A 14,262-nucleotide genomic window follows, 5' to 3' on the forward strand; every position below is an offset into this window, starting at 1 on the left:
AATTATATTTTCTGAAGCTATTTTAAAGAAAAGCTGACAAATAATGATCTGGTGACAATGAAAGATATGTGCATACAAAATTACATTTATAGTGAGACCATTTCACTTTCATTGATTTCAAGAAAGACATTTTAACCACTTAATTGAAGAGCCTATCAGTCTTATACTGATTAACCATTGTTGTACTTTGTATTTAAATGGCACCACATTATATTACTTGGAGGTTATTTTTACATATAAATTAAATAATACTAATGTTTCCAGATAACTACTATTTTTTTCATCCAAAACGATCTTTTTAGTAGACTTTCATTTTTTCAGGAAAAAAAACAACAACCAATAATAACCTTTTATAAATGCCTTCATGAACATTTTAAAATATATTTTGTCTATTTTATTTTAAAGCATTTATGCTTAAACTTTGATTATAGAAATGATCAAATACACAAATGAGAAGGATAGTAAGCTCTCTTGTATCCCTTACCCAATTTCAACATTATTAATTAAAACTTCATCTTTTGGGATGTTACCGTTCACTTTTATTCTTTCCCAGCAGTTTAATTTATTCAGGTATTCCATGGCCAAAACTGTCCATGAATCTGTAATTATTTCTAAAGTTCTTAACCCATAGTGAGTTTCAAAATATCACCTCCTCAGAGGCAAAAAAGAGACCATCATAACATGAGCCCATGAAAGTGCTTCTCCTTGATTGCCAACTGTAAGTTGGCACTTGACTTCCATTCTCTCTCATAGCAGTTTTATCCTTCAAAATATTTTACAGGTTGTAATTCTATATTGATGAATGGATTTAGTGTGTATCTTGCTGTGAATACTAAGCCTCTAGGTGAGATATTACACTATTTCTCCTGTGATTTTTCACTTACCAAGTGCTGAGTATATAGTAGGTATTCACTTAGTATTTGGGAAATGGCTGACTGAAACAATAGCATTATTTCTTTTTCTTCAGAATTCTTTTCTGGACAGATTGGGATGCCAATTTTCCTCGCATCGAATCTGCCTCTATGAGTGGTGCTGGAAGAAAAACAATCTACAAAGACATGAAAACTGGGGCTTGGCCTAATGGACTAACTGTGGACCACTTTGAGAAAAGGATAGTTTGGACAGATGCCAGGTTTAAAAATGATCTCTTTTCTATATTTTCTTTAACTCTCCTCATATAATATTAACAATATTGATAAGTGCTCTAATGTACAGTTATGTAGAGACATTAAAATTAGTGAGTATCAAAAATTTAGACAAGTCAGATACAGGTCCATAAAATATTCACAGAATATTTACTGTCATTTGTTTGAATTACATGATTATATTATTGGATTATTTGAGCTTTGATCAACTACTGATATATTTACATTTCTCTAGGTCAGATGCTATCTACTCAGCCCTTTATGATGGAACGAACATGATAGAAATCATCCGAGGCCATGAATACCTTTCTCATCCCTTTGCTGTGTCTCTATATGGGAGTGAGGTCTATTGGACAGATTGGAGAACCAACACATTGTCCAAAGCCAATAAATGGACAGGACAGAATGTCAGTGTGATTCAGAAAACCAGTGCACAGCCTTTTGACCTTCAGATATATCATCCCAGTCGACAGCCACAGGGTAAGTGCATGTCACATGTTTACCACCTAGAAAGTATTTTCATATTTATTACATAATATGTGAGCTCTAAAATAACTTTTGGAAGTTAACAACAATTAATATTATATGTGTGTGTATACTGAGATGGAAGTGATTTCAGCCTTTATTTATATTAGATCAGGATTCTTCTCTTTCTCTTTCTACTTTTCTTCACAAAGAAATAAATAGGCAAGTTTTAAAAACTAAAGATTTTTACACTAAGTCCTCCAATTGTTAGTCACCACCACTGCATCACAAAAACATTGTTGGGTGTTGTATAAAGTCTCTGAGTTTGGAATCTAATGACCAGTCAATATTAGAGAACACCAAGGACATATCAATGCTCCCCACACACACTCATAGCCACTGAGAGTAGAGAATGATTTATGAGAAGGAATGTACTGTTTCCTTGAGTTCCTCCATTTCAAGAGAAGTGAGTTGATGACTGTGTTGTTTCCTTTCCCCATGAATCCCATCTATTGATTCAATAGCAATCTCCTTCTTGGATTTGTGGTTTTGTCTCCTTCACTATTCTTGCCAATGTTCTTTTCACAAATCTCAAATTTATTATTTTCCTTTTTGGAATACCATTGCCATTTGAAATAACATGGTGGAGGAGAGTTACAAAAATATGCAGGCTATATAAATTGTTACCTTCTATTGTTCATTCTGTCAAGAACTAACAAGCTTCAGATCAACCATATTTTTCTCCAATCTCATACATATTCATATTCATATACACATTTATTTATTAGCATGTACATTACTTATGCTTAAAAATATGGTTCTCCCCACTGTATAGTATTTCCTTCCTCCCTCCTCTCTTTCTCTCCCACACTGTCCTTCTTTCCTCCCCTCCCCTCCCCTTCCCTTCCCTCACCTTCATTCCTTCTGCTAGAAAATAAATTCAGGGTCTCTCACTTTGTATGCAAGAATTCTACCACTGAGTCAGGTCCTTGGCCTCTTATTTCATATATATCTGTATACTCTTGGTAGGACACTTATTTAATTTGACATATATCCTATCTTTAAATGCTAAAATTCACTATAATGATGGAGGAAACTTCCTTGTCAAAAGTGTTGCTTCTTTCAAAATGCATAAGAAGTGAAACAAACAACAAATAAAGATACCAGAAAGACAAGTTACTCCTTTAGAATGACTGGAAATTTATCAGTATTTTAGGAGTCACTTCACCTATAAAATGATAGTACTTGCTTATTTTCAAACTTTTAAAAGAATTGTGCAAAAATAAATAGAAATAGTAATTTTCACATTATAAAATTATCCCTGTGTGTATAGATATCTTTGGAAGATCAGATAAGAGTTTTAGGCATTTTTTATGTTTCATAAAATTTGAATACATTATAAAATTAATCCATAAAATATGGCATAATGTGATGAAAATAGCTGCTGCATCATACCTAGTATTACTGAAATCTGGCAAAAATAAAGTAATAAGAACATCCTTTACTTGCACATATTTTCTTTTATGTATATGTTTTAAATAAGGAATCAGAGCAAGGGGGTGTAGATTTGTGTTCAAGTATTTGGCATGTGCACAGCTCTTGATTTGAGTCTCAAAACAGTAAGAATGTAAGTAAATAAAGAAATAAATAAAGAAATGCACTTGAATTTTCCATTGTCAAATATCAAAACTCTCGTATGATGATGTTTGCATCAAATTCCTGAAAACAAGAATTGAGATTAGTTTTTTTTTAGAGAGACAGAGAGAGAGAGAATTTTTTTAATATTTATTTAGTTAGTTAGTTTTCAGTGGACACAACATTTTATTTTATTTTTATGTGGTGCTGAGGTTCGAACCCAGCAACCCGCGCGTGCCAGGCGAGCACGCTACACTTGAGCCACCTCCCAACCCAAGAGATTAGTTTTTAATTGCAAAGTTCTTCTAAAAATTTTATTCTTTTCAAATATTAAATCCATTTCTAAAGGAAAATTGCTAATATGAGTAAATTACTTTATATTAGTAATTATTTGTTTACCAACAAGTTCATTAAGCTTCATTATTAATATAAAAAATGTCTACATTGGATGGAGAAAAATCTTCTTCTCATCTAACAAATTAGATTCTGGCATTCTTTTCCTTTGAACTTACCTATATTAGGGAAATAAATATCATACATATTTTATATCACATCAACATTTGCATATATTTTGTTTGAATTTACTCGATAAACCAATTGTTTGGCTTTAAAATGTTTAATTTTTCCTGATGAGAAATGGACTGTAATTAAACATAGGTTGCGTGAAATAAGAAATTATCTTTAATGATGTTATTTTCTTCACAGAGTACACATCAGTCTTGTGGGATTGCATAATTAACATTTGGTTCTCCTTTAAAATATTATAGTTATGCATCATTGGATCTTTTTTACCTACAGCCATGCTTTAGAAGATTAATTCACTTTCCTAATTTTCAGATTGCTGCCATTTTGGAGCATATACTAACATGCATTCATGAGCAGGCATATGAATTAAAATGTTCTTAAGACTGACAATAATCTTCATCATAGAAATTTTAAGAAAAAATAATTTATGTATATATAAGTCATAGTTCCTACCAGTATAATATGTCTAGCTCAGACTGACAAACTATAGCCCCCAGTCTAAATTTAGCCCTCTCTGTTTTATAAATAAACTTTTCTTTGAGAGTAGCCACAGATATTCATTTAACCATTTCCTCATGTCTACTTTTGTGCTATGGGAAAAGAGTTGAGTAGTTACTGCTGAGTGCATAAGGCATGCAAGAGTGAAAATATTGACTATCTGGCCTTTTCCAGAAAAGAATTCCAATCAATGTTTTAGTTAGAGAGATAAGTATATATTGATATAAAGCACATGCATATATGCCACAAATTAGAAAACAGCACAGGCTGGGATTGTAGCTCAATGATAGTGCATATATTTACAAGCAGGAGACCCTAGGTCAATTTTGCATCACCAAAAGAAAGAAAGCAAAAAGAAGAAATGAAAGGAGATGAACACAAAATATGACATTAAACAGTAAATGATCTTAAGTTTTGTAGCATCAGTAATAACAACTAATATTCCAAAGTAGAAAAATCAGCAACTCTGGCTTCATTAAAAAATGTTTCATGGCAGAGAAAGGATTTGAACTATGCCATGAGGAAGGTTAATGTTAATATGTTGATGAAATTCTAAGAGAAAAAAATGATGAGGTGGATGTGTAAAAAAGACAAGCTATAAGCTTTCAGGGAACAATGAAGAATTCATTTGAGTGTGTACATAATATGTATATAGAAGGAAACTGGTAACTGAAGCTGGAAAACAGGTTAGTATCTCAGAAAGACAGTGTGGTGTATTTGGGGCTGTACCACAGAGTACCAGTTACATGGCTATACCCATCATTCAAAGATGAGGAAATAACACTTTTTGTTGGAGGGATAGGGAAAATGGAAACATGTGTTAGGGAAACTGACAATTCTTGACAAATGCTTAAATATGGTTGAGAAAGATAATTGAAAATGTTTGCTTGGAAGACTGGTGACTTCTTTAATAAAAGTAAACATAATGGACTAGGATAAAGAACTAGAGGGTGAATGGGAGTATCAGGTGTACCAATCTGACTGGTGCTGAGGAATCATAGGAGAACTGTTGGAGATGAGGATGAGACTTTGTAAGCGAGAGAGTGGGAAATTATCTAAAATTGTCAGGCTAATCAGATATATAGTCAAGTCTGTATTTTAGAAAGGTAACTAAATGTATGGATAAAGATTAGAAATCAAGAAAGTGGTTAGAAGTTTACTGTTCCAACTGAGAGAGGAGATGGAGAATCTAATTAAACAAACCAGTGACCAGAGACTTGGAGAGAATGGAGAACAGAGTTAAGGTATAGAAAATTAAGCTACTTGGTAGGAGTTCTTTGTCTTGTCTTCTCTCATCTACCAGCTCTTTTCATCATGTTTGGTCTTTTGTAAATATTTATACAACATGTAAATAAAAGGTGGAGAGTGCTACAGGGGCCTCTAAGATTATTTGTTTGTTCACCTGGAGTTTAGACCATATAAACTATCAGTGAATCCAGGCTGCCAGGTATATTTGCATTTCATCAATTAGGACTGCATATAGCATTCTATTTTGAAAGGTCAGCCTTCCCTTTCTCTTGTTTCCAAATGTAATGGAACATTGTTGGTCTTATAGGAATTCACCACCTCTGTATTTATACTAGATATTTCAGTATTATTTGCTTTAGTCAGCTTTACATTGCTATAACAAAAAGACCTAAAGAATAATTTAGAGAAGGAAAATTTTATTTTGGTTTAGGGTTTCAGAGGGTCAGTTCATGGTCAGCTGACTCCATTGTTCTGGGCCTGAGGTGAGGCCCTCAAAGTGCAAGGGCATGGCAAAGGAAGGCTATTCAGGACATGATAAACAGGAAGCAGAGAGAGTCCGGTTTATCAGGGACAAAATATAAACCTCAAAGGAATGTCTCCAGTGACTTGCTTCTTCTAGGCACACCCTACCTCCAAATAGTCACCACCAAGTTAATCCATTCAAGTGGATTTTTCCACTGTTTAGTTTGTAGATGTTATGATATTACCTCTGAATCTTCTTACATTGTGTCACACATCAACTTTTGGGGGGCACTTTATAACCAAACCATAACAGGTAATTTTCTTGAAATATTTAATTACTTTATATTAAGGGTATGTGAACCTTTTCTGTGGAGTTAGGTAATAAATATAAGCCTTTGTGAGACATGTGATCTCTGCTGAACCTGGTCAAATCAACTCTGCCATGTAATGTAAAAACAGACCTAGATAATATGGCAACTAATGCATATGGATATGTCAATAAAATTTTATTTACAAAAACATCAGCATACTCAATTTGAACCAGGGAGCACCATCTGTTAATCCCTGCCTTATGTTCAAATGTGAGTATTTTAAGCCAAATTCCTTAATTTACTAATTTGAATGGACAACTGTATTCAAATGAATGTTAGAAAGAACATTTTTAAAAGATTTAACAGTATTATTTCTTTTTTTAAAATTTTTACTATTTTTCATTTGTATGTGATAGCAGAATGTATTATGATTCTTTTACACATATAGAGCACAATTTTTCATATCTCTGGTTGTATTCAAAGTATATTCATACCAATTTGTGTCTTCATACATGTACTTTGGATAATAATGATCATCACATTCCACAATCATGAATTACCCCATGCCCCCTCTCTTCCCCTCCAACCTCTTTGCCCTATCTAGAGTTCGTCTGTTCCTCCCATACTCCTACTCCCTACCCACTATGAATCAGCCTCTTTTATGAGAGAAAACATTCAGTATTTGGTTTTGGGGGATTGGCTAACTTCACTTGGCATTATCTTCTCTAACTCCATCCATTTACCTGCAAATGCCATGATTTTATTCTCTTTTATTGCTGAATAATATTCCATTGTGTATATATGCCACATTTTTAATCCATTCATCTATTGAAGGGCATCTAGGTTGGTTCTACAATTTAGCTATTGTGAATTGTGCTGCCATTATTTCAAAGTGAGAAAAGATAAAAAGGGAAAGTAAAAATTCTTTGAGAATTTTTCAAGCTGTGAAGCACCAAATATTATGACTTATACATTACAGTATTATTATTAATATAGATGCTTATTCACAAAGTCAATGCAATTTTTCTATGCATAATCTTTAATATCTTCAATTATAAAAATGTGTTTTGTCATTATTGTAGGATGCTAAGAGGTGGTATGATTCTAGGCTAAAAACAATTATATACAAAGTGAAATTCAGTACCTTTCATTGTGTTGTCATAAATTTTGCTTTTAATTTCCCTAAGAGGAATCATCTCCTGGATCATTGTTTTTGAATCAATCTCTTCTCCTTTCTTTTGCTTTCCTATCCTTTAGTCCTCATTCTTTTTTTGTTCTTCTTCTTCTTTATTCTCTTTTATCTTTTTCAAGAGGGGGGAAATTTGAGTTTTCTTTTGCTACCTGTGACATGAGTAACCCTAATAGTTCTCTAACCTCACCTCTTCTTTGACCTCCTCTCCTGCAATATAGTTTAGGGAAACTTAAGTCCCTTAGGGACTCAAATTACAACAGACAAAACTAAATGGTAAGAAAGAGCATACTATTTGGTGCTTTCTCTGTGTGAATCACACTAAGGAATCTCCAGGACAACTTTTTGCTTTTTGCTAATATTTTGTTGTTGTTAAATTAATGGATCTTCTTAGAAGAATAGAGTTCTTTTTTACAAATGCAATGAGATACATTACTTTTATCATCTTGATGTGGAGAGTTCAACAGATTGCCTAATCCACACTAATTATTTATCAAATTCAGTTATTTCATATATCCTCTAAAGTCATAGCTCCTTGATAATTTTATTCTTTTAAGTTTCAAAACCTTAGAAGACTAACTGTAACTGTTGTCATAGAGGAAAGATATCCTTTTTCACTACCCATCCTAGGTTCTTGGCTAAGATCACTATAATAAAAGATTAAAAAGAGAAAAACACAGTCTCATACAAGGTTTTATAGATAAGGATCCTTCAGGAAGAAATGAAAACCCGAAGAAATGGGTAAAATTTGTGTATTTTTATGCTAGGTTTGATGAACAGTAAACAGCTATGGAGAATTAAAATAAAACACAGGTGTTTAGAGCTAATGGTAATAAGCTAGGGGGGAACCTAGGAAAGCCTGTTTGTTCAGATTCTTTTCTGAGGCCTTTTCAGAAATGAGGATATACTTCTTTGTTTCCTCTGGGTATGTGGAGCGCAATTCATACATGAGATTCTCATCAACTGCTTCAGGGAAAAGTCAGAAATCCTTTATAGTTTTTGTGACCTGCCTCAGGAAAGAAGGATGAGGAGAAGGTCAGAGAGACCTCTCTGCCTCTGCTGTTTTTCAATATGGCAAGGTGAGATATTTGGGGGTAGCATGTCCTGAACCCTGTCACTTCTCAGAGCAACAGGTCTACCTGTTAAAAAGATAACATTCATTAGTCAAAACTGAAATATTCCTAGTGAGGTCTGAAGGTCTATTTTTTCTTCCTTCAATTTAGTAGCTCAGTACTAAAAAAACACCTTACTTTACTAAACAGGCTTTTAAAAATAAGGTTAAAGGGCAGTTATTTGGGGGGTGGGGATATAGGTCATTTGGTAGAGTACTTGCCTCACATGCACAAGGCCCTGGGTTCAATCCTCAGCACCACAGGGGAGAAAAAGTAGTTATGGGTTAATTGAAAGTAAAATCTTATTCAATAGTCAAGATAGAACAAGAAACACAAAACAATAAGACCATGACCTGGAACTGAAAATTTGATATCCCATGATAAATTTAAAAATATTATGAGTTATTTATACAATGAAATTTAGCAAGTATGTGTATGGGGCAAACTTCATTATAAAATCAGTTGATACAGAAAAATAGATCATAATAAAAAAGGGACTTGAAGTAAGGGTGTATATGTAAGAGCAGTTTCCTACGAAAGTTGTGGGAGTTTTATGCTACTGCAAAAAGGGAGATTAGGAAAATAATAGCATTCATTGAAACTCTTAATGACCAGGTTATTTTATAGTCTACGTGAGTTTATTAAATATGAGATTTAGTAATTATTCCTGATTGTCCGACCAAAACCTTTGAAAGCCTTTGCATCTAAGGCTCTTTATCTTAGAGGAAATTAAGGAAATTGTCTTTCTTGTTATCTTTGAGGGGGAAAAATGTTTTTAGTAAGGTAACAGCTGTGTGTGATTGCCTATTATCGTCATATTAATCACCCTAGTAATGGGTGTTACATGGGAAACTTTACCTTGAATCATGAAGTGAATAACCCCCCTGTCAACCTCAGAGGTTCCCTAATACATTCTTCCATCTTCACTGTTAATATTTCACTGTGTAATTACAGCTCCCAATCCTTGTGCAGCTAATGAAGGCAAAGGGCCCTGCTCTCACATGTGTCTGATCAATCATAATAGGAGTGCCGCTTGTGCCTGCCCCCACCTGATGAAGCTTTCCTCAGACAAGAAGACCTGCTATGGTAAATTTCATACAGTTCTTACCTAAAATCCAAATTGAATTCTCTCAAAGTATATTAAATTTTACTCAGAGGAAAGTAGAAGAGGATTTTAACATCTTAAAAAAAAATTTAGTTTTTTAGTTGTTGCTATTTTCAGCCACTATTGATGATTCATCTACTTTTGGAGAGAGTGACAAATTTTTAAAATGTGTGAAATGTTGCACTTTGCTATTTATTACCTTATTCATTTTTTTTCTTGCTACTTTCTTATTTGGTGTGTTAGCAGAATTTATCTCTGCAAAGCAGGGCGATTTGGTAAGTAAAAGTGCATTATAAGAAAATGATGATGTAAGTAACCTGCATAACAAAGAAGTACTTAACAGCTTTAATCTCCTGCTCTTATTTGAAAGTCACTTTAGCATCATTTTGTAGAGGATTATTAACCTGAAAGGTATAAAATGAAGTAAAATACATAACATGGAAAAGTTTTTTTAAAATATTTAAGTCAAAACATGATATTTGTGAATAAAAATGAGAGCATTTTTTGTTAATAATTCTTATTTATTTGTAAAGCAATTACTTAATATTAAGGGAAGAAAAGAGAATTATTCATCAAAACTTAATTCAGGACTTTAGGTACACGTGGCTTTAATTTCATATAATAATAATGTATCTCAAATATTAATAACTCATAGAGGAAAACAAAATTGACCATTGGTAACTCCTATTTCTATTTGACTCAGTACAAGAAAAATAACTTTGGAAGTAAAAATGATTCAGCCCCTCACAGTGTTAGCTACTTAAAATTTACAAAAGCTTACAATAAAACTGTACTTTGAATTTGTTAAGCCCTAATTTTAATTGGGGAACCATAAAAAGGATTTTTGAAAGCAATGACTAATTTTATTTTATTGAGTGACAATTGAGGAAAAAATGTTTATAAATTATTTCAAAAAACATTCAATGCAATGAAATATTGTAATAACCATATAAAAATGTGTTTTTTAAAAATTTATAGCCTTTATGTATTTTAAGAAGTTTGATTGAAATTTTAAAATCAGGTCAATTATGAGCATTTCTTGGCATTTCTAGCTAAATAATGATAACTGAAGGATTGTAATTTGTTTCTTTCTTTGTTTCTATTGAGTACCTTAATTTAGAACATAAATGTTTTCTGCATTAATGTTTTTATCAAATATTTGTTATTATTTTTGGTTTTAAAACTGTGTAATTTATTTAAAAAGTAATACCTTAGAATTTCTAGTCTTTTTCAAATTTGTCAACTGTGTATGAGAAAAACATTCCATTTCTATTCCTTTTCTAGAAATGAAAAAATTTCTCCTTTACGCAAGGCGCTCTGAAATCAGAGGAGTAGATATCGACAATCCATATTTTAACTTTATCACGGCCTTTACAGTCCCTGATATTGATGATGTTACTGTGATAGACTTTGATGCCTCTGAAGAACGTTTATACTGGACTGATATCAAAACCCAAACCATCAAACGGGCTTTTATTAATGGAACTGGATTAGAAACTGTTATTTCAAGAGGTAAAAGATGTGCAGATTATAAGTGTGAAAGTGTGTATTATTCAACTTATAATTATCACAAGTCTTTTTTTAATGTTCTTTCCATATTGTTCTACTCTATAGTGTTAATTAAAAGTTGGAATTGATTATTCAGAGATTCAGTAACATGTTCCATTCTATAATTGTAGAATGCTCTAATTAAATGGCACACAGCAGACTGATAACTACAAATTTGCTTTCATGAGAAGAAAAAAAATTTCAGAATAATCTTAAAATTTAGAGATATCTAAATGAACGGATTTAAAGACTTTTGCTGATGGGTGTACAATTTTACAGAGGTAATAGAAGATATTGGGAAGGACTGATTTCCTCTTCTGACTTAAGTTTATAAAGTTTATAAAGTTCTCCTTGTGCATATTTATATGGAAAGCAACTATGCAAATAAGACAGGAAAATTGTTCCTACCCATCTCCTGACCCAGCATGTTGAATCATAGTTCCTTTGTAAATGCTGAACTAACTTTTAAAAATATATATTACTTTTCCTAGTCACAGAAAGCATAGCTAAAGCCAAGTGTGGTGGCTTATACCCATAACCCCTGCTGTTCAGGAGGCTGAGGTTGGAGGATTGTTAGTTCAAAATCACCCTTAGCAATTTAGTGAAGGAAGCCCTAAGCAACATAGACTCTGTCTCAAATTTTTTAAACAAAGTTTAAAAATGGACTAGAGATGTGACTCAGTGGTTAAGTGATCCTGGATTCAATCGCTGGTACAAAAAGAAAGTATAAATTAAGTAAGACATACATGTAAATGCTATGCCTGTACTATAAATATTTAGCATTGAATTATTCTAATATTTGCTTATGTTTTGGCATATTATGATTAAATGAGTACCTACTGTTTGCTATCACTGCAAATACAAACAAGGCACAGTTTCTCCAGGGATTTAGAGAGGAATGGAAGAAAGTGTTGCAATCCATGTCGATTTACCAGGTCACTTAATGCTTTGAAGTACTCTGAAAATATAAAATCAAATGTAAAATCATTTTAGCAATGATCAACTTCTTAATGAAAGAAATAAGAAGGATAAGTTTTGAATTCAGAGTCTCTTTCAAAAGATTTTATATGGAATACTAGAGGGGTAGCTTGAGTGCCACTGTTAAATCTGAGCAGTACTTTATTGGACTACTAAAGTACTCTTGTATTTAGGCTAATTGACCTAAGGTTAGTATTGTTAAAGCAGCTTCCTGAATGACTTGGTTATAAGCTTATTCAAATAATAATTTAAAAACTTGCTCAAAGAAGGGAGTTTTTATAAAAAAAAATAATGAAAATATTTCTTCTTTGTGGTGGATTTTTTTTTTACAAGGTATGTGTGGGCATATAATAATGCCTGATTGAAAGCAATTAAACTCCTTGAAAGACCAGTAAAAGGATAATAAATTAGGTGGACCTCCCACAAACATTTTATCACAATATAACAGGAAATAACCAAGCAACTTTATCATGAATATAAAATACTTTGACAAAGGCTCTCTGAATTGTGTATAGATGAAGATTATGCAAAAAGTGTGTGGGGACAATTTTCTCTATACAGTTGCAGTGTTTGGTTAGTTTATCTTTGAGAAAAATCATAACGATTTATTTCCATTTAGCAGACAATTTACAAGTTAACCAAAATTTTAGCACTAATATTTTATCACTAGTATTTAACACATATACTCATCCATATAAGTAATCATTAATTCAATCATTTTGAAAATATTAGAATATGGGAATATATTGAAGGGGAACTAATATGGAATGAAGAATACAAAGTGCAGAATGAGTGGGATTTACCCATATAAGTTGAAGGAGCTGGTGAAGTAGAAAACAAATGATGTCAATCTTAGAACAAGTTGTTGATTTTAAATAGTGTAATTAAGGAGGTGTTTTAAAGAGGGTGGCGCATGCATTTGCTTTGCTTGTGAAAGGTCACTGTAGCTACTACGTCTAATATGATGTTCTGGTTTGAGAGAGGTATACCACATGCTCTGGAAGACAGGCTGTCTGCTGCTGCAGTGGTACTGGAAAGAGATGATAGAAACTTGGTCTAGGGAGAGACTCTAGAGATATCAAAGAGCACAAATACAGAGGATCTTAATGAACAATTGGACCTGAAAGTGGAGGGACAGGCCTCATCAAGGATACCTCCTTCATTTCTGGCTTGCTTCACAGGATGAATGTTGTAGCCTTCTTCTTCCGTAGTGAAACCCTGTTAAGGATTGATACACCTTTCCATTAGCAACAAAACTTGAGAAGAACTTTTGACAGTTCAGCTTCTGAGCTCATCAAAGCATCTCAAATCCCACAGTAATTGTACTCTATTTTATCCTTTTATCTATGAGGTGCTATGACTGACTCTCTGGAGACCATGCTCCTACTTCTTACATTGTTGACCTCTGTATTTTCTCCTTTAGCCGTTTTCTCTCTCTCTAGGACTGTTTCTTGTGAAACTTTATTTAATCTTCCATCGTCTCAGTTAATGTGAAGTGAGCTCCTAATGCATCCTTTGTTGCAACTATCTCCCACTATTTTCTTCCCAAGGGGATCATTTTCTGAGGGAAATACTGATTGGTTCAGGCATTCTGAAGGGATGGAGGAATAGTTGCTTACCTAACCATTATCCATATCCTGAAACTATGAGCAATGTTTAATTCATGTATCGTCCACTTGATTTATTTGCTGTAAGCAGCTTGAAGCAGGTCCAATTCATTTATGAGGACAAATCCTAATACATGACTACAGGCACATTCATTGCATAATTTAACAACAAGAAATAAATGTGGTGTGTACATACAAACATACTGTTTTAGTCAGCTTTTCTATCTTTGAGACCAAAAGTCCAGAGAGGAACAATTTTTAAGGAACAATAGTTTATTTGGTGCTCAAGATTTCATAAGTCTCAGTCCATAGATGGTTGACTCCTTTGCTCTGGGCCTGAGGTGATGCAGAACATCTGATGGAAGGAAAGAAGATCAGGACATGGCAAGAGAAAGCAGAGAGAACTCCACTCACCAGGGACAAAATATATACCC

At 33.1% G+C, this 14,262-nt stretch overlaps 1 protein-coding gene across 1 annotated transcript in view; it reads left to right on the forward strand.

The window, feature by feature from the left end:
- Lrp1b (LDL receptor related protein 1B) overlaps positions 1-14,262 on the forward strand; it is a 1,566,902-nt gene that overhangs the window by 942,989 nt on the left and 609,651 nt on the right. The window contains exons 26-29 of the mRNA XM_077110319.1: positions 968-1,132; positions 1,381-1,625; positions 9,545-9,676; positions 10,980-11,207. Coding sequence (XP_076966434.1) covers positions 968-1,132; positions 1,381-1,625; positions 9,545-9,676; positions 10,980-11,207 — 770 coding nt within the window. The remainder of the gene's footprint in view (positions 1-967; positions 1,133-1,380; positions 1,626-9,544; positions 9,677-10,979; positions 11,208-14,262) is intronic.

This window comes from Callospermophilus lateralis, chromosome 9 (assembly GCF_048772815.1).
Source record: "Callospermophilus lateralis isolate mCalLat2 chromosome 9, mCalLat2.hap1, whole genome shotgun sequence".
NCBI classification, from domain to species: Eukaryota; Metazoa; Chordata; class Mammalia; order Rodentia; family Sciuridae; genus Callospermophilus; species Callospermophilus lateralis.